Source organism: Morchella sextelata (genome assembly GCF_020137385.1).
Source record: "Morchella sextelata strain SCLS chromosome Unknown scls_4, whole genome shotgun sequence".
Classification (NCBI taxonomy): domain Eukaryota; kingdom Fungi; phylum Ascomycota; class Pezizomycetes; order Pezizales; family Morchellaceae; genus Morchella; species Morchella sextelata.
Window position 1 is genome coordinate 1,916,245 of NW_025408619.1, and position 26,636 is coordinate 1,942,880.

Below are 26,636 nucleotides of genomic sequence, written 5' to 3' on the forward strand. Positions count from 1 at the left end.
TTCCATTATTTCTCCGTACCCAGTGCGACGGCTTAATAAGAAATCTTGCCAAATGATCGATAGCAACAAATAAAAAAGAAGAGATTCATTGAGGTTAGTTGAGTAATTGGGATAATTGTAATAAAAAATACGAAAGGTTTGAAAAACATTGCACCAGAAATATCAATTGATAGTTTTGAGTATGAGTACTAGATGATGCAAACATCTACTATGTACTGGATTAACGATTTTTCGAAGGGGCTTGCAGTCTGATTGGTCGACAGCGACAGGGGTATTTAGTAAGCACGACACATCAAAGTACTGAGCACTCACGAGAGGAGGAGGATGGGGCCGAAGGCCCCTCATGATTGTAGAGGGAGAATTAAATTTTATTTGATACCCATAATTCAACGTACAACTCGCGGTCGCGAGTTGGCACACCTCTAGTGATTTATACTATATTAGACAAATGCGCAAACTCTATAAAAGAAAATAGCAAAGAATGGAAAAACAGGAAATAACCCAGAACGCCAGAAAGATGTTTCTTCCTCCAAAACTGCTAAGGTATAAGGTGGAGAGAGATGCAAGGTTTTGCTGAGATGGAAGGGTCGGGGGAGATGCCACAGTCGCCTCTGTAAGGGATTCGTTCCTGATACATGTAGGTTCTGGTGTCGGAACTTTAGATGATGAGCACTGTTTTTCTTTGGCGGCCTGGATGATTTGCATAATCTCTAGGTCTGGGGATGATGTTTTAGACCATAACGTAGTATCGATATTTAGGTCCACTTTATCTAATTCGACCAGTAGCTCCACAGTCCGCCTTCTTCCCTTTATTGCTGCCCATAGAAGAGGTGTCCGGCCATCATCACTCTTAATGTTCACATCGGCCCGTGCTTCAATCAGGAGCTTGACCACAGCTCCGTGCCACCACGTTGCTGCCCAGGACAATGGCGTCCGGCCATTGTCACTCCTCGTTTCCACATCAACTCCCTCAACAGCAAGTAGGAGCTTGACCACAGCTTCGTTCCCCACACATGCTGCCCAGGACAATGGCGTCCGGCCATCGATGTCCTTCGTTTCCACATCAACCCCCTCAGTAGCAAGTAAGAGCTTTACAACAGCTTCTTCTCCCTTCTCTGTTGCATAGGAGAGTGGCGTCTGTCCATAAATACTCTTTAAGTTTACGTCAATCCCCTCCGTATCAAGTAAGAGTTTGACCACAGCTTCGTGCCCTCTCTCCGCCGCATAGGAAAGTGGTGCTCGGCAGTACATCCAATCGTTTGAATTTAGGTATTTGTTTCCTGGGAGTATTGTCTGGGTAGTGATAATCCCCAAAAAGCCGCCGTATGCAAAGGCCCGAAGTGGCTCTCAGTAACTTCGCTAAGTCGCCCCGGGACCCAAGCATGCACTTGCATCGCTGGTTCCATTGCTCTTTTGTTTGTTTTAAAAAAGGCATCAAGAATTGGGATGAGAGTTAAGTTTTGCTCTTCATCGCAACCTTTCATGTGGGTTCCCCAGTTCTTAGCGGCATATTCGTATAGTATGTTCCTCTCAAGGTGAATATTGAGTGAACTCTCGTCCAGGAAACAATCGACTTTAAATCCGGTGATATATTTCAAAGACGTTTCTGCAATGAGAAAGTTCGCATTCTTCGTCCAATCCGTTTTGGTTATCAGGTACTCTTGAACTGTCTGATGGGCCAAGCGGCAAAAATTATTCTTCCTGTCAACAATGACTAGACCGATGCAAGAATTTTCTACCTCTTCTGCATCATATGCATCTTGAACAGAAATTCCTTCCTTAAAAGCTAATGCTGCGCTTAATTCGTCGATATGCAGGGGCCGTGTTGCGTTTGAAATCCACATCAAAGCGTTCAAAGCCATGGTGGAGTCAGCACTCTCATTTATCCTCTTCAAAGATGTCTCAAAGTACTGATTAACAGTTCTGGGCATGCTGTTGAATATACTTGTTTTATTTTTCCTCAACCTTCTTAGGGAACCCTTGAGGGTGTGATCGGTCTGATATTTTGCTATCAAAAACCTAAAGCAATCAGCCATTGTCAACAAAAGATAGGAACCTCCGCCAACTTACATGCTCCTGGACTCTTCAATAACTTTATCTATAATTTCGGATTTGAGGCTCTCATCTGAGTCCTCGAACGGGAAATGTGACATCTGATTTTGCACAAATATCTCAATATCTTTCGTGCTCGTCGAAACTTCGATAATTGTCTGATCCGCAAATGTGTCCTTGACATCCGAGAGGTAAGGCCTACTAGTGTCAAATATCTGAACCTCTGGTATCTTAAAATGCTTCTCCAGGTTTGACAACACTACGCGCAGGTTGTCCTCTGGACATTCATCTAGAGCGTCAAAGAACAACCACACGCGGGAAAACCCTCGCATAACTGCTACGAGAGCTTTTACCAGCTCCGAAATATTGGGTTTTCCGAAGGTGGGGAAAGCCTTTTGTATAGAGATTCTATTTCCGGAGAAATTGTTTTCTTCTGTCCCCCGAGTTGGCGTAGGATACTGGCAAATATTTTGGCTGGGTCTTGAGTTCCTTTATCTCCAAAGCTGTGGTACATGTAGGCAATGCCAAAATCTTCCCCCATAAATTCTTCTGATGTATGATGGACAACATTCGACCTGGAACTTATCAACAAATGTAGAGAGAAATACACCGCAGCCATAAATTGGCATTGGCAGGTAAATGTCTGGAATTCGTGTGACTTACATTATGAACGCTTTGCCAACACCAGCTAAATTTACAATTCGTTAGCAAAAATACGGTATAAAGAAAGAACGGAGAACTAACGATCGCGCCAGCTTTGAACTGTTCCGTCTCATAAATCCAACACCCTGTGTTCTCCTCCAGTCGTCCTCGGACCTCGTTATGTCGCCTTCCAGGATCTCCAGTGAATAGCCACTCTAAGATTTCGTCACGCTTTTTTCCTATCAATTATCTGTTATTCTAATATCCTACCATTATGCACTTTAAAGGGTAAATACTGTCAATTTCTGCATTCCCCTCATCCTTGATAATATCAAGTTTCTCGATTGCGTCCATCACGCCAGAACTAATACAATTAAAACAGGAACCTCAATTACCAAATTCAATCGTAAGTTCCCCTACCTGGTATCTGCCGCCATTGCCAGCTGGAGTTCATTCAAACAACCTGCGATCCGTTCCCTCAAATTTTGTATGTCGTCCTTCGTGCTCTTCCATCCCAGCCGTTGCTTTTTATCTGGTTTTTTATAGATCTTACTGAGATTTTCAGGGCCTTGGTATGGCTCGAGAAGCTTTTTTATCTCGGCGGCGAGATTTAGTAGATTCACCACTGCTGCAGGCTGTGTTGCATCTTCGAGGCAGATTGTCAGTAATTATGTATTAAGAGGACAAGCTTGAGAGGAGGCTTCAGGTACTTCGGTCATGACTATTTCTAATGCGTAGACGGTCCGCGATTGGTTTTATGTCCTTCAACAGTGTTTCGAGAGCTTGAAGCTCGTCCCGCAACTCTATAAGCTCATTGGGGCAATCCTTCCATGACACGACGAAAGATTTTGCTTCGTTGATGATGCCTTGCAAAGTACTGAGGAGCCCGCTAGCCCCGGTTATTATCGTGAAAGGATCCATAAAGCTCTATAGAGAGAGAAATGAGAAGTGAGGGGTTATGAAGCTAAGGTTGCTCGGCTCAGCGTGCGTTCTTCTATGTATATATATGTACCCGCAGCAGGTAACAAGTACCCGAAAACGCAAGCCCTAATTGCAATTGCCATTGGAGTAGAAGTCGGGTCCTTCAGCCCTGTTGCGAGTACTATAGAGTAGGTGCTCAGAGTAGATACCTTCCGAGTATCTAGAGTACACATATGCATACTGTGAAGGCACATGTATGTACATAGCTGTAGTTAAGCTTCCTCTGATTCGTATTTCAGTCGTCCACGTTAACTTATGTAGGACGTACTTTGCTGTTTATTTACACTTCGTCAATACGTAAGTACAGACACGGTCAAGTAGAGCCAGTAGTCAAGCAACGAGTTCGGTTGTCTCCGTATTTAGATTGATGCGTGGCAAGCTCAAGAACCAAACCTCGCGTTGAGCCCCAAATGTACAGAATTCGGGACTCCAGATCTCTTACTATCCTATACGAGATCCTTAGAGAATTTTCTTACTGTAAAATTAACTTTCTAGAAATTATCGAAACATTGGCAATCCGGCATGGTTGTGGAGCTATGAGGTTTGGCTGGTGCGGGTATCAATGCTACATACCTATCAATGCGGCAGTATCTCGCGCAGCCATGGTCAGTTCCAAACTTGAAGTAAAGTTACATAGACCACAGTAAAGATCCAGGATGGTGGAGGAGATACATATAATACCAACACCTTTCCGTTATGAGATCAAGACCTCCGATTTGGTCCGCGTGCCGGTACTCTATCTTGAGATGAATCTTAACCACCAATAATCACACGATTAAAGTTCCTCAGCCAAATTGTTGACGGGCTAACCATGACATGTACATATAGCACATTTAATAGAGCACATATGACTCCAAGTCTTCTTCGTGGTAACTAGAAATTGTATATGTATTCACTCTCATCATGTCCTCCGGAAATTCCATGCTAAATCATTCTACGCCTGAAGAGAAATTCTGTAAATCCCTATTCATAGTAGCTTGAGCTAGCAGCCAATCAAAACTTAAATGATACCATTTATTGTACCGAGAACGAGGAGCCCTGGAAATTATCACTCACCCAGAGGTAATAACCGCCGGTGAAATTGGGGATAGAGAGTTGAAATGATTGGTGAATCCGGTATTTTAAAACGTCATAGGAAATCTAAACTTCCAACACAGCGTCAAAAAATGGATAAAAAGAGATGCTTAGGGGTTTCAATAGAATCGATTAAAGGGACTGTAACTAAAAGAGGTAAGAAGAAACGTTGACTTTTGATAGATTGTATCAAAGCACAATGAATGCATCAACTTGACAGAATATGCGTCTGCTACCAACGGTGTTTCCCATCACTAGCTGATGATATTTACGAGAATAGTTTCTTGTTTACTTTCGATGCGATCGATGAGAACGCCGACGCATAGATCCCGTCTGGATCAGCGACAACCGTAGGCTTTCCTTTATCAGCATCGTGACAGATGGAAGCATGGAGCGGTACATCGCCCAAAAGCTCGATTCCATGTTTTACGCATTCTCGCGCAACTCCATCTGTTCCAAAGATGTGTGTTGAGTGGCTGCAGTTTGGGCAGGTGAATACACTCATGTTCTGAACCATCCCAAGGAGCTATAAGTCTCAATTCAAATCAGATAACGCTTTATTATTCAAGAGTGCAGATATTTTGGCGATCGATTTCAAGCTTACCGGCACGTCGACTTTCTTGAACATATTAATTCCTTTGACAGCGTCGATCAAAGCAATATCCTGGGGTGTGGACACAATAACGGCACCTAGAGGGCATCAGCTCTAACCCATAATCGGAGTTATAGCTGTGTAAATGCACTCACCATCGAGTATAATCTGTTGGGTTATTGTGAGTTGAGTGTCGCCGGTTCCTGGAGGCAAGTCTAAAACCAACACATCTAGGCCGCCCCACTCGACCTCATGGAGAAGCTGTTGTAAAGCCTTCATGACCATCAAACCACGCCAAACTACCGGTGCCTCTTCGCCTACCAGATATCCCATCGACATGGACTTGATGCCGTAGTTACTCATTGGAATCAACTGGTTGTCTACCTCCTAGATCAACTTCCGCAATTCGTCCTGTAGGCGGTAAAGGAGTGAATTATGTACTTTGAGAGAGATGAGGCTCGCCGGATAAGTTTAAAAGTCTGGGGATCGAAGGTCCAAAAATGTCAGTGTCGAGAATTCCAGTCCTCTTTCCTTGCCGTGCAAGAGCAAGAGCAAGATTAACTAAGGCTAGAATTAGCACTCGTGCATCAAGACTATGGGATTCGGTTCAAACCTGCAACCGTGGACTTTCCAACACCGCCCTTTGCAGAAGATACGGCGATCACTTTGTCAACATCTTTGATATGTCTTTTTGTGGGAAGCCCTCTCTGCATACGCGGAAAGGATCCAGATTTGGGAAGTCCCTGTTCGAATTAGCAAGCGAGAGACACGGCGAGAAAAAAACACTATATTACCAAGGGATTCTCATGGCTTAGAGCTCCAATTGTGGAAAATAAACGACGGGAAGGCATTTTGTGGCCGGTATTTCGACAGATCAAAAATCGAAATGACGACAAGCATTTCACTTCTTATCTCACTTATCTGATCGATCTAATCACAAAGACGTCATCACTCTAGTCAATAAGTCTGTCTAGCTAGAACAAGTAAAGCTTGAGAGTTTAAATTCAGCGTTTGGTAAAAGGACATGTCTAAATGTTCTTGTTGTTAATTGTCACTGATTGTTAAATCTACATAGACCTACATGTACATACATGTACCTACAGACGGATCATGAGCGTAGGTACTTTATATAAGAACTTTCCCTCTGCCCTACATCCATTGAATACATGTACCCTGAGTTGCCGTCACTACTACATGTAGTAAATACTAAGAGGCTCCCATTTCAAACCGTTCTGCCTGAGACCATTTGGCCGGAAAAATCTCTGGGGGCTTAATTTCGAATTTCTGGATGGCATCCAAGTCTCATACATTTACTACTGACAGATGTGTACCTGCTTTTCTTGCAAAGGCTAGGGTTGCGGATAAGGCTAGCTCACGATCCACACTGATCACATGATACCCCGCACTCAAGACCAGACTGAGCGTCCAGGGATCAAAAAAAACCCCACCAAATGCTCTCCACGTTACGATATCGTTTGAGACCTGCTCTCGCCTCTCACCGACATATATTTCTGCGACCCGCTTTAGTGGCCCAATTGCGCCTCCAATTCCCCCCTCGCCCATTCCCAAAGCAGCTACAGCACGAGGGAAATCGGAATTACTCTGTAACTATGCGCGAGGCTCCCTCTTCAGAGGAAGGGAATGATTTGATCTTTGTCCGCTCTTTGAACTTGTAGGTATATGATCATCAGGTTTTATAGGGGGGAGGGGGGGCGGGGGGATACCTTCTTGGAAAAATCTGACAGTTAAAGAAAAGCGACTACCGGGGTTGACTTTTGGAAACGCCCTCGACCACAGCCTATCCTACTCTCCATATGGCTTAAGAGCTCAGTTGCGCTTGCTGGGTCAACGGACCACTTGCCGTACAGCATCAATTACGGGACCGTTGCAAAATCTGTTTCGGCCCTCGTGGAGGACAACAATTTTCACTCCCTCGAACACCTCGTCGAGAAGGTTGCTCGACTAGCATTGAGTCCAGTGCTAAACGGAGAATGGGTCAAGGTTGTAGTGGAGAAACCTAGAGCACTTCTCAGGGCTGATGCGGCCGGAATTTCAATAACACGCAAAAAAGAGGCAGATGGCTCGGTAGTTGTAGAAGGCGAGGATAAGGTCTTCGTAAAGAACCTGAGGCTTGTTACAATCATCGGTGTCAACTCATACGAACGCCTGGAGAAGCAAAATGTGGTCATTAACCTGACCATGCACAAACCAAACGAGTCCAAGAAATCAGCCAATCTCGAGTCAGAACAATTGGCCAGCGGAGAAACCCAGGCTGGAAAGTTTGACCCTAGCTACGACTTCCGCACTGTTGCGCAGCATATTACAGAACACATTGAGGCTTCGGATTACAAGACAGTCGAGGCCTTCGTCACAGCGATTGCCCGCGAGGCCTGCGTCAAATGTGGTGTATCGAAGATTACGGTTCAGGCCGAGAAGCCTAGCGCCTTGACTTTCGCCGACTGTCCCGGCGTCGAGATCACAAGAGAAAGATCCTTCTTTAACCTTGAGGAATTCTCTAGCGTTGGTGAAGGCAAACACGATGTTTTTCTCGCTATAGGAAGCAACGTTGGCGACCGCTTTAAAGCTGTCAAGGGCTCATTGGTCGAACTTGAGAAGAGAGGAATTACTGTCAAAAGAACAAGCAATCTTTATCAGAGCGCGCCTATGTATGTTCTAGATCAGCCAACGTTTCTGAATGGGGTGATCCAGGTAATGGCCCCATGCGATGATTTTCACTTGAACACACAACTAAGAAGACTATAGGTAGAAACTACTCTATCTCCTCATGATCTGCTGAGGACAGTCAAAGAGATTGAAGATACCCTAGGCAGAGTAAAGGTCGTCGAGAAAGGACCACGCTCAATCGATCTAGACATTCTTCTATACGATGATCTGACGCTGAATACCGAGGACCTGATAATTCCACATGCAGCCATGTTGGAACGAGAATTCGTTCTCCGTCCCCTCTGCGAGTAAGCTTATTACACCACCTAAAGCTATTCATATATAAATACTTATATCACCTGTTTAGTATCGCTCCCGAGCGGGCCCACCCCCTAACTTCCACGGCATTTAAGCACCACCTCTCTGCGCTGCCCCCCGCGCCACTCAACACCCCCCCTCTCCGCACCTTTATGTCTCTCTCACCTCACCTGCCTCCCCTCGATCCCTCAAATCCCCACCGCCCCACCCTTCTCATGGCCGTGCTCAACCTCACCCCAGACTCCTTCTCCGATGGCGGCAAGCATCTCCACTCATCCCTCATCACAACCACGAACGCTTTTATCGCCTCTGGTGCCTCCATTATCGACATCGGCGGCCAATCCACCCGCCCAGGTGCACAGGATGTCGGCGCCGACGAGGAGATCCGCCGTGTGATCCCAGCTATCAAGGCAATCCGTGCTGCAGGTATCACTGTCCCGATCAGCATCGACACATACCGTGCCTCTGTCGCCAAGGCGGCTGTAGAAGCAGGCGCAGACATCATCAATGACATCTCTTCGGGCCGTCTTGACCCAGACATGTTTGCGACTGTTGCGCAGCTTGGCGTGCCCATCTGCATCATGCACATGCGCGGCACACCAGTGACAATGAATCAGCACACGTCCTATCCCGACGGGGTGATCGCAACTATTGCGTCAGAGCTTGCTGAGCGCGTTCGGGCCGCCGAGGAGGCTGGTATCAGGAGATGGAACATCATCCTTGATCCGGGCCTAGGGTTCGCAAAGACCATGGCTGGGAACCTCGAGGTGATCCGGAACCTGGGGCAGCTGACAAGGTGGGGTGGGGACCTAAATGGAATGCCGTGGCTGTTGGGGCCGAGCCGGAAGAGGTTTGTGGGAACGATCACGGGCGTCGAGATGGCGGGAGAGCGACAATGGGGGACAGCGGGTGCTGTGGCCGCGTGTGTGTGCGGCGGGGCCGACATTGTTAGGGTCCATGATGTGGACGAGATGAAGAAGGTCGTGGACATGGCGGTGGCCATCTGGAGGAGTTCTTTAACGGATGTTTAGAACTTTTCCTTTACCTTCTCTTCTCGTTTCGTGTATTTAATCGATTTTACTTAAGCCTTTTAGTGCTTCGAGCCTTTTGGTGTTTTTGAGTACATAGTTAGATCCAAATGCGAATAACTAATAACGGCACGATCAAATTTTGTGTTTGTCACTTATTTCGGTGGGAGGGACTGTTCCAAATTACATATATACAGTCTTCGCATCATTGGCCCGGGTCAATGATCAACCCTCTCCGTCCTAGGTTGTATCACAACCACTTCCCGTGGCCGGCGGCACAACAACACGACAGCATCAAAAAAAGAACACAGATCCTAAGTAAGGAGTATTTATACAACCGACCGGGCTCGCACATGCACATAGCTCATCAATCTATCTACACACAATAAACCCGCACTCACACTCACACAAAAAGGAAAGAAAAGGAGAGAGAAAAAGAAAGAAAAAAAACTTTTTTTATCCAGCCCGTAAAACTTAAAAGCCAATCCACCTCAAACAAAACCAAGAATAGAACAGGAAAGAAAGAGAAAAAGTATAGAGACAGAGAGAGATTGCTATTATATGGATAGTACAATAAGGTAAGTTTATGTGGACAGGTGCAGCGAGGCTAGTCTATGTAGTTATAGTTATTTCCCACCCTTCTTGCCTTTCTGTGACTTCTTTGTAGCTGACTTCTTCTTCTCCTTCACCTCTGCTGGGGCTGTCTCTGTTGCGGGAACTGGCTTTTCAGCGTCCTTCTTGGTATTCTTGCCTTTTGGTTCATCTTTCTTCTGGGTATCGGCGACGACTGGCTTTTCGGTTTCCTGGCTGGTCTTCTTTCCCTTTTTTGTATCCTTCTTCTTCGGGGTATCGACCTCTTTTCTGGGCTCCTCGGCTTTTGCTTCCTCCACAATCTTCAATTCCTCAACCTTCTTCTCGACCTCCTCTGCGGCGGGGGCAGCGGCGTTACCATTCACTCCGTTCTTCTTGGCACCGTTTCCGAGACCCTTCTTCTTCCTCATTCTGATCTCCGCCTTCTCCAACAGCTCCTTATCGGCCTCATCGTCAAAGCCGCCAAACGGCACGTCATCTTCATCCTCCACTGCATCAGCCATCTCCTCGTCGTCGTCCTCCTTGTCCTTCTCCTTCTCCGCATCCGCCTTCGGCGTAGGCGCAATCTTCTTGAACTTTGCGACAAAGAAGCCGTCGACGTTGTACATGTGTGGGTAGTAGCGTCTCGTAAACTTCATCTTCTCGTTGAACCGCTTCCCGCGGAACGACGTGAAGCCCTCGCGGCCGAACGTCAGCCCCGTCTCAACAAGGCGCACATTGGGCCGCTTGCGCAGCGCGTACTCGACCACACCCTCGTTCTCCTCGACGGTCACCGAGCAGGTGGAGTAGACGATGTAGCCGCCGGTTGCGGAGCTGTGGTCGACCGAGTCGATTGCGGCGAGCAGTAGCCTCTTCTGCAAGTGCGGGAGCGCGAGGAAGTCACGCTCGGTCTTGTTGGTCTTGACGCTGGGGTCCTTGCTGATGACGCCTGTGCCGGAGCAGGGCGCGTCGAGGAGGATGCGGTCGAAGCCGCCGATGACCTTAGGGAACTCAAGGGCGTCGTAGTTGCAGACGATGGTGTTTTTGACGCCCATGCGGTGGATGTTACCGATCAGACCCTTGGTACGTGCGCGGTTGGCATCGTTGGCGAAGACGCAGCCGGTGTTCTTCATGAGTGCTGAGATGTAGGTTGTCTTACCACCGGGGGCAGCGGCCATGTCGAGAATACGCTCGTTCTCCTGGGGAGCCAGAGCCATGACGGGAAGGAAAGAGGAAGCGGCTTGTAGGATGTAGTGGCCCGCAAGGTACTCTGGAGTTGCACCGAGGGGAACTTGGGATTCGAAGACTTGGAGGCCGACTTTGGACCATTTGCCGACGGGCTCGAGGGTGACACCACGGTTGATGAGTGCCTGGGCGAGCTCACGGCGGGCGGTCTTGAGGGTGTTTGTACGGATGACGAGTGGGCGCGCCTTCTCGTTGGCTTCGAAGAAGGAGAACGCCTCGGACGGGGAGAAGAGGTTGAAAAGTTTTTCTGCGAGGAACGGCGAGTATCCGTAGTACTCGCAGATGTCCTTGATGATCTGTTCGGTGTAGTCGGCGCGCGAGCGACCCTCTTCAGACAGCTTTGAAAAGTCTTCGAGAACGCGGACGGTATCGTTAATGCGGGTGCGGAGAAGGGCAATGTCTGGGGGAGCAGCAGTCATGTCTTCATCCTCGTCCTCTCCGGCGTCCCCGAGAATCTTCGGCTTGTCGTGGGCAATGTTGGTCTGCATGGCCGCCTCCTCGAGCTCAGCTTGGGCCTCGGCGGCCTCCTCGGCGAGCTGCATATCGAGCTTCCGTGAGAGCCCCTCAATGTTGGCTGCCGTCAGCCTCTCCTCTCCCTCCGAGTCGTCTTCGTCGTCGGAAAAGATTGGTTTCGGTCCTTGATCCTCCTCAGAATCGTAGACATCATCCTCGGAGTCCGAGTCCCCACTCGCCAAAAAGTCATCCTTGAGCGAGACGGGGCCAGGTCCCTCCTCACCATCTTCCTCCTCGTCCTCCTCCGCAGCAGCAATTGCATCATTAATCTCATCCACATCGTCAAATAGGTCCTTCTTCTTACTAGGCTCCGCAGACTTCCTTGCAGGTTTTGAACTCACAACCTTACCGGCCACGGACTTCTTCTTCTGCTGCTGCTGGTTCTTGTCCTTTGTCGCCTTTTTCGTCGCTGCAGCTTTGGTCTTTCGGAAGTCCTCTTCCTTGCGCTTCTTGGCCTTCTGCTGCTCCTCCTGACGGACCTTCTTTCCAATTGATGTTGGGCCGTCGCTGCCGCCATCGTCGGCGGCGGTGCTGGCTTTGCGCTTGATGCCGGGCTTGAGCGACGAGATGAGGGACTCGTCGAGGGCGCCGGGCGGGCCTTGCTTTAGCTTTGAACGACCCTTACCCATTGCTTATATGTGAGATGTTTCTGTCTGGGATAGGGAGTGGAGGGAGGGTTGTGATATTTTTTCGGAGAGGGAAGGTTGTGGGTTTTGGGTTATTGAACGAGTGGTAGTTGTTGTTGCTGGTCGTTGGTGCTTGGGGTGGAACTTTTTTTTTTGCTTTGGTAACGAGATTTTCGTGCGCTTGGCGCCAAGATTTCGACAGGGATCAGGCAGGGTAGTGGGGGCGAGTGATGGCTGGTGATTCGAGGGGGCGTGAAGAGGAGTATTCAGATGTATGTCCACGGTGTGTTGTTTTTGGCATGCATTTTTACTATGTTGGGATTCAAGTTTAAATGGACGCGAATGCTTCATGAGCTGTGGCTTTCATTTAAGATAGTCAAGAAAGGTAAAGAGCCTTTTAGTTATTTCTGGTCTTTACCGATCGCAACTACTGTAGTACATTACAGAAGCATTGCCGTCTCATGACTTGATAACCGGTCATCCAAGCTACATGAGCTCTAAATTAAACCAGGAGATAGGAGTAGCTCCTGAGCCAATTATGTGAGGTTGTCACTTGGAAGGGGGGGCTGTTTGGCTAGTAATTACCGCTGCGATGCCGCATTTCGGCAAACGCGCACTCTCATAGGAGCCGGAGCAACACCAGAGCTTTCACAATATTATACTGCTACGGTTGTATCCGATACCCGATTTTGGTGTTGTAGTTTCTTCTTAGTTTATTTCTTGTCGGAATAAGTCTTGGTGTTGTTATGGAGAGCATTGATCACGGCATTTAACTCTTTCAGGGTTCCTCAATTGATCAAGACTCAGAGCGTTTCTAGACTTCTGTTCACCCTTCTGCGCCCAGTTGATTCTACAAGAAACGCATCTCAGCAGCTTTCAGGCCGGTCAGAGGCTAGATGGGCTCGGTTTAATATATTGCCTTACAAATGGGCTTCTGGTTACGTCTCCGGTCCCGTCGAGAGTGGGCTTTATCTTCCAGTAGTACGTTACCCGTACTTGGCAAACCTATCCTTGTCTCCTTCTTTTAGGAAATGACTGGGTCATTTAGCTCACTAATAATCATCGTACAGCGGTAGGTAAAAAGTGATGGAACACGCTGAGACACAGTGATACCTGTTTTGGGTAAAACGCCACCAATATACGGTGTTTGCAGGTATAACTATATCTCAGGGCGTTCCATCACTTATTACCTGTCGCTGTACAGGCAAGCTCGAGGGTTGTCCAATAATCTCCTTAGGCTCAGAAAAATAAAAGTCTCGGGCTAAACCAACGGTAGACATATAAAGTTGGTTTAAGTCTGAGACTTTTATTTTCCTTTTTCTTATAGGCCCTCGGATCTCTACCTGGATTGAAAAGATCGATTTTATAATCGAGCTTAATATTGCCTTTTCCGTGCGGCTGGTGGCACGGCTCAAAAATCCAAGGACGGCCTAATATATTTCAAGCTTATAACTGGCAGGTCCCAATCATGATAGTCCATCCATGGGTAAAGCCAATTGTTAATTGTCAGTTGACGATGTATTTGGCTCCCTACGCCAACGAGCAATGGTCTCACTAAACAAGCACTATCCTCTTAGCCGTTTCGATTTAATGATAGTACCTATATTCGTCCGTAGAAGGCTTAGTACTGTAAGATACAGAGACAAAAGGATTCCCCAGAACTACGGTTGGAGACGGGATGTAGTATCATAAATATTTTAGTATACGAATATTCCGATCTGGGAAGACCCAGCAGGAAGAAACTGTAAGAAAAGTTTAGATCTAGTTGAAGATCGTTAGTGATGAGAGAAGATGAAGAGTTGAATCCAAGGAGGGGGGAGATGATAGATTCAGGGTAGACAAAGGAACGAAAGTGAGGGATGGAAGAAGCCAAAGGTCCCGGGGGAGTTAGCAATCAGGAAGCCGAAGATGGGGGGTGCGGAACGGAGAACGGGGGTTGTGGTCGATAGGAATGGCTTGTACATGTGTCTAGCTGCAACAGAACGAGAGGGGATCGGGATAGAGATCGAGGAATGTATGGCCAGAGGGATAAAGGATAGAATCCATCCTGGGAGCGAGAGTCGAGACCACGCGCGGAGGGAATCCGCTGACGTAGTGGGGGAAGATGACATGTAGTGTCATGATCAGCCAGAGTCACCCCATCTACATTCCTACATGTCAGTATTTACTAGTGCGGGCAACCGGAAATGATTTCCCAAGCATGAAAAAGCACATCCTTACCGCCGCGCCCAGGCTAACAATGCTTGGCGCCTAAAACCCAACTAATCGACACCACCCCCTGGCCGATGGGCGCATATATGGTCTGCATCGCAATTTGTTACTGCAGTGATGGGAAACAAAGATTGTTATTAGGAATTGGTTAACCTGCGCACGCGCACTGTCGTACAGGATACGTGACTGACATCTATTTTACGTACGCTACAACTGTGGCGTGACAGCCTGTCCTCAAGTATATCGTATAAAGCTAGAAACTCTAGTAGTCCTGTTAATATCACCATCGTCTCTTCTCTCATCCAGTAGGTTCGTCCTGCTACAGCCAATGGAACACGCACTGCCTTACAGCACGAGATAATCAGATTCTTGTTGCTTCTATCTGTAAACTAACTATGTACATCAACTACATGCAAGTGCCATTGTGGGTTCGAATGTCTACATACATGCACGCTTTCACGTCTGGTGTTGGTCGATCGGCGGTCTTTATACTCTTTATACTACGGGCTTCCGTACAAAAGGTTCTAGCTTCCCCTTGCAATTGAATTGATGCATCACATGATACCTACACTTCACCCCCCAATCTTCTACTAAGCACTGCGTGTTATATGTTGCAATTGCGCCGTGTTGTATGCCTGAAGATCTTTATCTTTCTGTTAGAGTGTGGAGGGCGTCAAACATTCATCACTAACAATTGTTTCTGCAACTAGTCGGAGCTATTTTACTATTCTGGTTTAGTCCCAGCGGATGATCAGCAGCTAAGACATTCAGTCATTATCATTATCCCCTAAAAAGTTATCTACAATGTTATACGCCCCATCCAGAACCCAACACAAAGGAAAGAAACCCCAAAAGAATGCCAACCGCTTTCCCCCCAAAACCCCCTAGTTCCCCTACTCTTACTGCTAATCCTCCTCCTCCTCCTCCGCCCCTTTCCCCTTTACCCCATACTCCCCCCACTCCGGCCCCGCCCCCAGCCCCAACGCCCATCTCCCCAGCATCCACGCCCTGTCAACCCTCAACGCCCTCCCCACCGCCACCAGCAGCGCCGCCGGCACAACCCACAGCACCACCAGCCCCAACACCAGCCCAAACCCCACCCTCCCGCGACACCGAAACACCCACCCCAGCAGCGTATCAAGCACCAAGCACCGCATCTGTATCCGTGGCGGATACGCCCACTTCTCGCCCATGGCCTTATACAGCTGTGCCGTGCACCCCAGCCTGTAATATGCGTTCCCATACGACACGGGCAGGCGATAATACCGGTCGCGCATGCGCACGTCCGCCCCGTGCTGCAGGAGTAGGCGAACGACGGCGGTTGCGCCCGCGGCCGCGGCGCAGTGTAGTGGTGTACGGCCGAAGGCGTCGGCCGCGTTGGGGTCGGCGCCCGCTGACAGGAGGAGCGCCGCGCACTCGGGGAGGTTGTGGAAGGCGGCGTAGTGTAGGGGTGTTATGGCTACGGGAGCGCGGGCGGAGATGTCGGCGCCGTGGAAGAGGAGGAGGGCAACTATTGTTGTTGTGGACTGGGTGCGGCGGTGGGTGGGTGCCTTTAGGGCGTGGTGGAGGGGGGTCTCGAGGCTGCGGGTGAGGCCGTCGTTGACGGGGATGGTGCGAAGGAGGGTGTGGACGAGGGGGAGGTTGGAGGTGCGGGCTGCGGTTTGGAGGGCACCGGGGTAGGTGGGGGAGCTGAAGGCGTGGGTGCTTAGGATGGGTTGGAGGAGGGGGGGGAAGGCCCGGGTGGTGAGGAGGAGGGAGAGGAGGTCTTTGGGCGTCGTGAGGTGGGTGGAGATCTCGAGGATGAGCTCGTTGGGGAGCGTGAGGAGCGGGGAGGACGGTGCTGGGGGTGGGGTGGTCTTCGTAAGTTCTGTATCCTGTTTTGACTCGACCGCTTTTGGGGAGCGCCACTTCCAGAGCTGCGAAAACATTGACTCCATGCCAGCAAAGATCATGATTCCTGTCACGGCGTAGAAAGAAAAGAAAGACACAGAGAACGAGAAGGAAAAAAAAGTGAAAAAGTAGGTTTCCCCTCCCCAATTTTTATATCTCCAGCTGAGCCATTGGCACCAATCGATTTTGGGGGGTGGACCGTGTTGTACAATTATTTTTTCCTGCTTCCACTGCCCCCTCCCTCCGTTCCCAGCTAGAATGTTGGAGCTTATCACGTAGTTGTGTTACGGGGTACGTCGGGGGGGGGGCAAGTTGTTTATTGGGATGTGTAGGGTGCGAGGATGTGTGTGTGGTGTGTGTGCTGCTGGCCAGCAACAGATCCACACATGCAAGGTATCTTGCCCCCAACCAACAAATCAGCGATAGGCAAGAAGCGAATAGAGGCGTAAGGCTGGACGCCCTCCTCTGTCTAGTGAACTATTGCCGTTAGTAGAATTGAGCAGATAGGGTATGCACTGCGCGTGTACCGCCCCCTGGTTGGAATGCTTTGTCTCGCTCCAGATCTGCTCGTCAACGTGTTGCGATCAAGATGTCCCGAGGAGGGGGTGCAGTCGCCGGATTTGTTGGTTCCATGGCGTACCGCGTGGTGTGGTGGTGAATCGGACGGTCTCAGATCAATGTCGGACCTGTGTGGGATCATGTAAGTCAATGGGAAGTGTCTTACGGGGGATTTGATTATGATTAGTAGAGCATAGAGAGGAGTGCGATACAGCAGGTAGTACTCAGGGTCTCGAGAAAGTTGAGATCGGGCATATATATTAATTATGATGCAGCTACTTGAGATAGAGTACCACAGTAGCTAGCACTCCACCACTCCACTCCAATTAGAAGAAGGCATGGATGGACGCTAGAGTAGAGTATTGTAGCACGAGTGCAGGGGTGCTATCGTCGGGTGTCTGGATACCGGCCAAGCCGGGCGGATTCCTGGGACCGATCATTGGCTGTCACTCGGGTTCCGAGTCCGCTCCGGTGAGCGAGTGAGGGAGGGGAGAGAGGGCGCACGATGCTTGCATTGAATTCATCTACCGCGGATTACTGTGCTATTACTACTATATTACTACTACCTACATTGCTTAGACATGCTACTACATGGACAACTACACACACTGTCCAGAGCCAGGCACAAGCGGCCAAGCGACCAGAGATTGTGAGACAAGAGAAGGACAAGCTTGGTAGTGCTCTAGTCAAGCGAGGACAGTTCACAGCAGACACAGTGCTATCTACTGTAGTATTTATTCTGTCTTTCTTGCATAGATCCTTTCTTTTCGTCATTCCCAGTCACTACACTTGGGCCCGAGCCTTCTACGTAGGAACGAACTCCTGTTTCGCTGCGGGGCAGTCATGCACCTTAACTTTACTGGCGGCCAGGCACTCCGAAAAGATCTCTACATCTCACCCGACTATATTTCTGCACCCCTGCCTGCAGAACACAACAGTAAGACTGCACTCTCCATCCATGTCTGTGTCTGCAGCCTAATACTCTAATATTAACGATCCCTGCGGCTCCCACATGAGTGAGTGCACATCCCGTCATCGCTCGCTTCCTGCGGCTCTTTTCCCACTACCCACCACGCACGTGACAAACTCTTGGCACGCTCTGCATTTTCAACCTCACCCACTGCAGCCCGCACCGAGACCGCAAAACCCACCACCCACCGCCGCCGCCCACAATGCTGCCACTATTCCGCCACGGTGCGCCACGACATGCCGCCGCTGCATGCAGAACGTTCACCAGCACGGCCCAGCGGCCATCAAAGATTGGGATGCTGCCCGTCATCATTCCCGCCGAAGTTGAGCTAACACGCCTGCCCCCCCCGAAATCGACGAATCCACGGGACCGCCCAATTGGGTCTATGTAACTCACCCACCGTCCCCCCTTCCACCGCCCCCCCTCCCCTCCCTTCCCCCTCCCCCGCGGCCACTCTCCCAGCTAACATTTAACCTAGGATCGTCAAAGGACCCCTCGGCACGCTAACACTCCCGCTGCCCCCCTACCTGACCATCAGCACCGAGCCCATCCCCGCCACCACCTCCACGCGCGCCACCATCAGCGTCGCCGACGCCACAATCCGCGAGCAGCGCGAAATGTGGGGGACCACACGCAGCGTGCTGCAGAACCTCGTGCTGGGCGTGACGGAGGGGCACAGCGTGATCCTGCGTCTGGTGGGCGTGGGGTACCGTGCGACGGTCGAGAAGGGCGGCACGATACTGAACCTCAAGGTGGGGTTCTCGCACCCCGTGGAGCTGCCGGTGCCGGAGGGGGTCAAGTGTCAGGTGCCCATGCCCACGAGGATACTGCTGGAGGGGTGTGATAAGATCAAGATTAAGGACTTTGCGGCGGTGGTGAGGGAGTGGAGGAAGCCGGAGCCGTATAAGGGCAAGGTGAGTTTCTTGGTCCCGTTTTTTTGTGGGTTTTGGCGGGGGGCTGACGGGGTGGGGTAGGGTATATTTGTGGGCGATGAGACGATCAAGTTGAAGGTTAAGAAGGTTAAATAGATGATCTGCTTCTGCTTCTTCTGGAGATGGGGGTTGTGTGGTTTGCTGGGAGTGGGATGGGGTGGATGGGAGGGACGGGAGTGGTGGAAGTAAATAGTTTTCTTGTATATATCATACACTGCAAAAACTCCGTCTTTGCTCCTCCCCCCCAAAATCCCAATGCAATGCAATGCCAAATCCTATCTAAGCTATATATACCGAAGAAACAAAGAAGCACAAAAAAGAAATACTCAGGCTCAAAAACCACAACCCTTTTCTCGCAAACAGAGACACCCCAAACAACAAAAAAAAAAGAAAAAGTCTCTATTCATTCCCTATTAATTAGCAATAAACACCCCCCCCCCCCTTACGCCGCCGCATTAACCCTCTCCGCCTCCTCCACCGCCGCCCCATACCTCCCCACCGCCATCTCCACCGCTCTAATCGTCGGCCCCAAAATGCGCTCCACAACCCCCCTCCCACCACCCACCTCCATACTCCTCTTCTTCGGCTTCACCCCCGTCTTGCGATACTCCTCCTGCGCCTCCCGCTTCCTCCGCCCCCGCTCCTCCTCCTTCTCCCTATCCGCCATGGCCGCAATCGCCTCGATCCGCCCCTTTGAATTCCCCAGGCTCGCCACAAGCTTCGTGATGTCGCCCGCCCGCTTCTCGTCCCCGCTCAGGAACGCCAGCCAAAAGTGCCGCAGGAACTCATGCGTCGTCGCGTGCACCAGCGTCACGCTCTCAAACACGGACGCCGGCAGACCCCCCGTGCGGCTACTATTGTAGCCCGTCCGGGCACCAGCGTCCAGCATCGCCGCGCGCCGCGACTTGACGGCGGCGACGACCTGTGCGGCGGCATCACTGGGGCGCGGCCGCTTCCTCGCCTTCTCCTCGTCGCCGCCGTCGCCGTCGTCGTCGTCGCCGTCGCCGTCGCCGTTGCCGTTGGGCAGCAGCGCCTCGAGGTCGATAGGGCGGTCGCCCAGCGAGCTGCGCAGCTGCGCGAGTACGGCGTCGGGGGCGAGGGAGGCGTAGGGCGTGGTTGCGGCGGCGGCGGCGGCCGCGGCGGCAGAGTCGGAGCCGGAGAAGAAGCGGCGCTGGTCGCGGATGTTGAGGATTATGCGTTCCTCGGTGGGGTCGGCGCGGAGGTCGTGTAGTGTTTGGGAGAGTATGGTGAGGGTGTCTTGGTCTTCGGTTGTGGTGGGGTCGGAGTCGGCTCTGTGCCCCTCCGGAGGAGGGGGGGGAGGTTAGTATGTGTGGGGGAAGGGGGGGGTGGGGCAGTGGGGATTGGGGGCAGTGGGGATTGGGGGCAGTGGGGATTGAGGGCAAAGGGGGGCTCACGGTGCGACAAGATCTACGAGTTTCTGGGAGAGACTGTTGAGCGTGCGGATGATCGGGACGTTCTCGACCTTTGTGGGGCGCATCGTGAGGTCGGGCATGTTGCCCTGCTTCTGCGAGAGGTTCTGCTCGTTGCCCTCGAGATCAATGGTACGCGGGAGCGTCTCGATGCGGCGTCTCTTGCGCGAGTTCTCTACCACGCCCACCACACATCAGCACTATCCCTCCCACCTCCACAGCAAGGGTTGCAAACCTTCATCATCCCGATACAAGTACCGATCAAAGATCCCATCCGTCCCATCCGTCGGCAGCGGCTTCTCGCCCTTCAGCTTCTTAAACAGCCGGCTCATGAAAAACCTCATCCAGAACGCCGTGTCCGAGATCTTGGGCACATTCTCGTCATACACGCTCTTGACCAGCGGGTGCTGCTCAAAGATGTCGCGGATGACGTCCTGCGAGATGCTAATCTTGCCCACGCCGTCCTCGGTCTTCGGCTTGATCGTGGCGAGGACGTTGTACGGGCCGCGGCGCTGCTCGCGCTCGATGGCATGCGCGCGGAGCAGGTGCGTGCGCGTGCTCCAGAACTGGGTTGCGGTGACGGCGTTGGAGAGGACGGCCTCGCTGAAGGTCTTGGAGAGGTCGGCGTTGGACTTGAGGAGGGACTGCTGGAGGGCCATGTCGTTCTCGAGGCGCGATTTGGACCAGTCGGCGGGGTCGGGGAGGGTGGTGGTGGAGGCGGAGGCGGAGGGGGTTGCGGGCCCGGAGGTGGTCTTGGAGTCTTGGATGCGTGTTGTGAGGGCTTCCTTGACGGCGTCGGCTTCGGTGCGGGCTGTGGGGGGCGGGGAGGTGAAGGTGAAGACGTATTGCTCGGGGTCTTTGTCCGGGAGGGTTTTGGCGAAGACTTTGATCATTACTTTTGCGGTTGTTGCGGGGGTGGCTTGTAGGTCTTGGGGGGGGGGGGGAGGGTCAGTGGGGTGTAGTGTGGTAGGAGTCGGGGACGGGGGAGAGGGAGGGAAAAGGGGGGGGGGGAGGGATTATAGTGGGAGTGAGAGTGGGAGTGAGAATGGGAATGGGAAGGGCCATACTAGTAATCGTACTCGTCGGGATCGTGAGCGACGGCGGTGCCCCCGGGGGTGCAGCAGGCGTCCATGTCACCGAGTCCTTAAGCACGAGGAGAGCGCCGTCCTTCTTCTTGTAGGAGGCCGAGCCCTTGACGGTCGCCATAGCGTGCGGGGGTTCAGAGCGTATAGCTGCCGGTGGTGCCTGTGGTGTCTCTGGTGATTGTGGTTATGGGGATGTCCGTGATATGCGTGGTGTTGTGAGCTCTCTTCCATTTATATATTCGATCTTCGAGTCTCGGACAAAGCTTAGCTCTGGCGCTAGCCCTGTGCTGGCGGTGGTTTGGTTACCCGGTCGTGCACACGGCAGGCAGAGCCAGAGAGAGAGAGGGCTGCCAGTGATTGCCGTGTGGGTGTGTGGGTGTGCGGGTGTGTGGGTGTTCTGCGCGAGCCGGACAGCTCCAACCGGGCATTCGTTCAGCCAATTAGTTAGATTCCCGGCCTCTTCTGCGAGAAAAACCCCAGGCATTGGGATACTACCGCAGGACAGGCCAAACAATCATTTCCGCCAAGAGCCTCATGCAGGCAGGCATAATACAACCCTAACCCATCCTCGCTCACTTACTCACCGCCGAAACATCGAAACATCGAAACATCTCCACTCACCGCCCACGATGTCCACAATCACAGAGCTGTGCACAACACCACCAGACGCCTCTCCGGAGCTTGAATACTCCCAAGTAAGCCTCCCCCCCTCTCCCCCCCCTCTCCCCCCCCCCTCCCCGCTCTCTCTCCCTCTCTCTAGATCCCAAGCTCACCCGCAGCACAGCCATTCTAACATCCCCCCCCCCACCACACACAGCTCCTCGAGAACCTCACCGCGCTCAACACCCTCACAACCGACACCGCAAATGTCACACCCGCAGAGGCCGAAACACTGCTGCAGTGGCTCCCAGCGGCCATGATGCCAACGGAGGCCCTGCTGCCGCCCGAACACGTCCTCGAAGACGACGACGTCACACCCCCGGCGGTGCTGGCGCCGTACCAAGCGGTCTGCCACCTCGCGCTCCAGATCATCGCGCGCCTGGCACCAGCCGACATCAGCACGGACCTTGCAGTCGCACTGATCGCACAGACGTCCGCGCACGACCCCTGGACCACCGCCCCGTCGCGGGCGCTGTCCACCTCGCTGCTCGACCAGCACACCTTCCCCGCATCAACGCTCACGACCCTCCTCACAGCGCTCAAACCCCACTTCACCGCCCCCCACCCCACGCTGACACCCCTCGCGCACGCCGCCGTACGCCAGTCTACCTTCCGCGCGCCCCTCCTCCCGCCCACACCACCCTCCTACCGCAGCACGCACCCAGCCACACCAACGCTCCTCCACTGGGTCACACTCCACCTCCCGCCCTCCCACCTCGAGCCGTCCTGGCACCTCATCGTCCCGCCGACACTCACCCTCCTCGACGACACCCACGCGCCCACGAAGGCCCGCGGCGCCCACGTCCTCTCCGCGCTCCTGCTCCACCCGCAGACACCCGCAATGCTGGTGCGCACCGGACTCGCGCCCGTCCTCTGGGACGCCGCACTCCCGTGTGTCCTGTCCTTACCGCCGCTCACGCCGACGGCTGTCTCCGTGCCGCTGTTGACAGCGGGGTATGATGCGCTCGTGGCGCTGGCGCGCGTGATGGGTGCTGGGAAGGCGCGGGAGCGGGCGAGGCTGCTGGGGGTGCTGCTGAGACGCGGGGTGCTGGCGGGGATGCGGTATGCGGGGGAGGTGGTGGCGGTGGCGGAGGTACTGGTGGGGGTGGTGGGGGTGCTGGTGGGGGAGATGGGGGTGTGGTGTGTTAGGCACCTTGGGGAGGTGGTGGGGGTGCTTGTGGGGGTGCTGGTGGATCCGTTTGTGGGGGTGAGGTGGGGGTTGGCGGTGGGGGCGGTGCGGGCGCTGGTGGAGGTGGTCAGGGTGGGGTGGAGCAGGGTGGGGGGGTATGTGTGGGAGGTGGTGAGGGCGTGTGTGGTGTGTTGGAGGAGGGTGGTGGAGGATGGGGGATGGGGGGAGGGCGGGGAGACGGTGATGGCGGAGTTGAGGAGGTGTGTGGGTGTTGTGGCGGCGGTGGTGGAGAGGGGGGAGTGGGAGGGGATGGTGAAGGAGGTGGTGGCGGTGGAGAAGAGTGCGGTGGGGCTGTTTGAGGGGACGGTGGAGCAGATGCGTAGCTAGCCAGGTAGCTAGAATAATAAATTTTGCTATTCCTTCATTTTGTGGTACTCGGTTCTCAAACTCATATGGTAGTAGTCTTCTCTAGCTCTGTAATCCCGAACCTAGACCCAACCCAAACAACAAAAAACCTCCCTATCCTATCTAGTTAAACATCTCCATCCCAAGCTACACTCCACCACCGCACCCCCATTCCACCACGATCAGCCAGCCAAAGTCAATAGCTATACCCAATTTCCTACCAAACAATCATTACCCCCACCACCCAATTACACCGTCGAGGGCTTGCCCGATTTCCCACCAAACGATCATTACCCCACTACCCCACTACTCCCCACCGCAGCCCCCTTTGCAAAAACATAAGCTAGGGCTTCTAATGGGCTGTTATCCCTACATGTAACTACATGTATGTATGTTTCTATATGGGCTTGGCGGCCGGTGAACAAGGTGGTCGGAGTGGATGGGTATGGGGCTAGCTAGCTAGCTTGGCGGGTGTTTGCAATTTGGTTCGGTGTCGACGCTAGCTTCCATCTAACGTATCGACCTTTGGCCATACCATCCCTTCTCGCTCCCTCCACCACCCCGACCCCTCTTTTCCCGCGACCTCCTCCTACATACAGCTGCAGCCGCACCCTCTTTGCCTTTTTGCTGCTGCTCTCCGCTGTCCCCCGCCGCCGCCGCCATGGGTCTCCGCATTATCATCCCCGCTCTATTTTTCACGGCACCAACATGCGGTCTCAAAATCCAAGCGCCCCGATAACAGACGTCGGCGCCTCCGAGCGTTATCAATGATGCTATAATACCGTCCGGCTGCTAAGGTGCTGCGGGAGCAGTCACTTGGGTGGTGTGTGTGGTATCTACTACAACCGTCGACAGCTAGATACGGTGGTCAAGATCGAGTCTTGGAGACGCAGCAACAAGCAGAGTGGAGCTCCCCTCTGTGCATGCCGGGAGAGCTCAGCTGGTCTGCGAGCATATGCTGCCCCTCCTCGACGGGCAGTCGGCACAAAAACCCAGCTGTACATACCAGCTGCAGCATGCTCAAGCTCTATCTATTTCTGGGGATGGCCTTCGCCGTTAATGCCTGGATTTAGACCTTGGGAGCTTCGACATACGTCAGAGGTAACCTCACCGCAGCTGTATAGCTGTCATACTTATGAAAGCTATTACATATTCGGTGAGTTCCTTGTAGTGGGGGGTCATCATACGGTTATCTACATACACACACACCCAGAGTTTAGGACGCCGACTTCACTTCAAGCTGATCCTAGCTACAGTACAGAGCTGAGCAGAAAAAAACTTGAACTTCCAAATAGGGCCGCCGCTCCAGATCAGTATTCCACGATATAATGCGTGACGTTAAGGCCCCCGGCCTGGTCACACGAGCTACCTACCTAGTTACATACTACCGCGGAGGCAATCCAACACATCCAATTATGATCGCGACTGGACTTCGTTTTTTCTTTTTTCTTTCGATCCTTGATGGCCAAAGACTACCATTATGGCCATTAGGGAAGATCGGCGCCTGCCTGCCCGCCCGGGAGTCGGATACAACCGCGTGAACCCCGGACCGGGAGCCCATCCGTTCCGGGGGTGTTTTTTTTTTTTTATGAACTCCAGCTTGCTTAATATTCGATTCGAAGACACGCTGTCTGTATCGCTTACAGATATCTGTACAGTGCGTGCTATCCTTGTTCTCGTATAGTGCTTAAACGAAGGCTTAGCTTAATCGATCCGCACATCGATATATATCTGCGGAGAACCTAGGACGCGAATGCTAGTGTGATCGGGCTGAGCGGTCTGCCGGGTGGGGAAATCAACGTGTGATATAATACTCGCTATTTCATATAGCGGGCCATTATAGTCTTCCTGGCTGGTCCCTTTAGGATCATGGCCAGTCGGTAACCCGCCAAAAATAACTTGGAACTGTATACCCTCTGTCCGGCTTCAAGTGTTTTTGGAGCACGCCTGATTACTGAGCCAGAGCAGTCAGCCTTCTTATTAATGGGGTTGGACTCTGAGAGGAGGCAACGCTTATTTGTTCCAATGACAGATATTGGCAACGATGGAGTCTGGGCTGGGTCGAGTGATATTCTGTGATGCAGATTTAACGCCAGCCCCGATGGTTCCTGCCACAGGTTTGGGGGGTTTGTCGATTCTGGCCTGTGTGCCCCGAAAACTAATATAGCCCCTGCTTCGTGTTGTGTGCGGTCACCGTCCGTGATATTCAATACCTCAGGTTCCCGACAGTAATGGACGATTTGTGACCAAAGGATATTCATAAGTAGACTCGCACCACACGTAACCAAACACTTTCATCTCATGATGTAATTATATAGCAAAGCCCACCATGGATATTGCTTTGGAGATTGTGTCTTTCTGTCCGCTGATGACTAGTCTATGAGCATGAGGCTGGGACTGAGTAGCCAAGTAACGACACCATTCCTCTAGAGCGCCACGTATAATGGCCGCCAGTACTATTAGTCAAATTTATATACCCAGATCTACCATCTTTGAAGTGGAGTCGTTCAAAGACTCTCCATAAGCTACTCGCGGTTGAATGGCGCACTGCTTGAGTATTTTGTGCAAAGTCCAGGAACAACAGGCCCCTCCTAGTCAGGAGCCTTTTTTCGGATCCAAAACAAGGGGAGCATCAAATATACTTTGCCAACACTGTCCACCGGTAGGCATACCCAGCCAGAAATGTTTCCAGCCGGGCAGCGGGACAGGGTGAAAGATCACCTTTGAAGATGAATAGATGTGTTTCAACTCTTGTTGTGGCCTATAAAAGACTAGAGAAATCGCGGATGACAGATGATCATCCCAGTGTAGTTGTGTTTTAGAAAGCTTTAATTACCCAGACTAGTGCAGCTGGGCCTGGGGACTGTGGTTCCCAAGTAGTTTGAGGGGGATGGCCCGGCTGAGACAGTTAGAACTTGGGATCCCCAACCCCACCAACTCATCCACCAACACCAATACCAATGCCAACGTCGTCAACACATAAAATTTTCAAAGACAGAAACTGATTACCCATCTCCCATCAACGCAGTTGATAGGGTGTGGTGTTTAAATAAAGAAATGC

The 26,636-nt window shown here is 51.9% G+C and overlaps 8 protein-coding genes across 8 annotated transcripts; 3 read left to right on the top strand and 5 right to left on the bottom strand.

Moving 5' to 3' along the window:
- Window positions 1-459: 459 nt before the first annotated feature.
- Window positions 460-3,615, bottom strand: H6S33_010405 (uncharacterized protein; the record flags this gene model as incomplete). The annotated part of the gene is made up of 11 exons (XM_044841786.1): window positions 460-1,280; window positions 1,478-1,670; window positions 1,740-2,019; window positions 2,071-2,460; window positions 2,565-2,627; window positions 2,716-2,740; window positions 2,797-2,807; window positions 2,909-2,933; window positions 2,991-3,058; window positions 3,115-3,340; window positions 3,405-3,615. 11 exons carry the CDS (start codon window positions 3,613-3,615, stop codon window positions 460-462), a joined length of 2,313 nt encoding a protein of 770 aa, XP_044697548.1.
- A 1,402-nt stretch (window positions 3,616-5,017) lies between these two features.
- On the bottom strand, window positions 5,018-6,192 carry H6S33_010406 (uncharacterized protein; the record flags this gene model as incomplete). Its single annotated transcript, XM_044841787.1, has 7 exons — window positions 5,018-5,104; window positions 5,150-5,275; window positions 5,354-5,439; window positions 5,497-5,721; window positions 5,783-5,902; window positions 5,955-6,084; window positions 6,136-6,192. The coding sequence occupies 7 exons, from the start codon at window positions 6,190-6,192 to the stop codon at window positions 5,018-5,020; spliced, it is 831 nt and encodes a 276-aa protein (XP_044697549.1).
- Window positions 6,193-6,951: 759 nt separating this feature from the next.
- On the top strand, window positions 6,952-9,354 carry H6S33_010407 (uncharacterized protein; the record flags this gene model as incomplete). Its single annotated transcript, XM_044841788.1, has 4 exons — window positions 6,952-7,013; window positions 7,093-8,050; window positions 8,105-8,313; window positions 8,373-9,354. The coding sequence occupies 4 exons, from the start codon at window positions 6,952-6,954 to the stop codon at window positions 9,352-9,354; spliced, it is 2,211 nt and encodes a 736-aa protein (XP_044697550.1).
- Window positions 9,355-9,977: 623 nt separating this feature from the next.
- On the bottom strand, window positions 9,978-12,308 carry H6S33_010408 (uncharacterized protein; the record flags this gene model as incomplete). Its single annotated transcript, XM_044841789.1, has 1 exon — window positions 9,978-12,308. The coding sequence occupies one exon, from the start codon at window positions 12,306-12,308 to the stop codon at window positions 9,978-9,980; it is 2,331 nt and encodes a 776-aa protein (XP_044697551.1).
- Window positions 12,309-15,421: 3,113 nt separating this feature from the next.
- On the bottom strand, window positions 15,422-16,468 carry H6S33_010409 (uncharacterized protein; the record flags this gene model as incomplete). The annotated part of the gene is made up of 1 exon (XM_044841791.1): window positions 15,422-16,468. One exon carries the CDS (start codon window positions 16,466-16,468, stop codon window positions 15,422-15,424), a length of 1,047 nt encoding a protein of 348 aa, XP_044697552.1.
- A 1,668-nt stretch (window positions 16,469-18,136) lies between these two features.
- H6S33_010410 (uncharacterized protein) lies at window positions 18,137-18,962 on the top strand (the record flags this gene model as incomplete). The annotated part of the gene is made up of 3 exons (XM_044841792.1): window positions 18,137-18,321; window positions 18,413-18,848; window positions 18,909-18,962. The coding sequence occupies 3 exons, from the start codon at window positions 18,137-18,139 to the stop codon at window positions 18,960-18,962; spliced, it is 675 nt and encodes a 224-aa protein (XP_044697553.1).
- A 346-nt stretch (window positions 18,963-19,308) lies between these two features.
- Window positions 19,309-21,502, bottom strand: H6S33_010411 (uncharacterized protein; the record flags this gene model as incomplete). Its single annotated transcript, XM_044841793.1, has 4 exons — window positions 19,309-20,158; window positions 20,282-20,471; window positions 20,532-21,224; window positions 21,364-21,502. 4 exons carry the CDS (start codon window positions 21,500-21,502, stop codon window positions 19,309-19,311), a joined length of 1,872 nt encoding a protein of 623 aa, XP_044697554.1.
- Window positions 21,503-22,010: 508 nt separating this feature from the next.
- Window positions 22,011-23,557, top strand: H6S33_010412 (uncharacterized protein; the record flags this gene model as incomplete). The annotated part of the gene is made up of 2 exons (XM_044841794.1): window positions 22,011-22,076; window positions 22,199-23,557. 2 exons carry the CDS (start codon window positions 22,011-22,013, stop codon window positions 23,555-23,557), a joined length of 1,425 nt encoding a protein of 474 aa, XP_044697555.1.
- Between the last annotated feature and the right edge of the window lie 3,079 nt (window positions 23,558-26,636).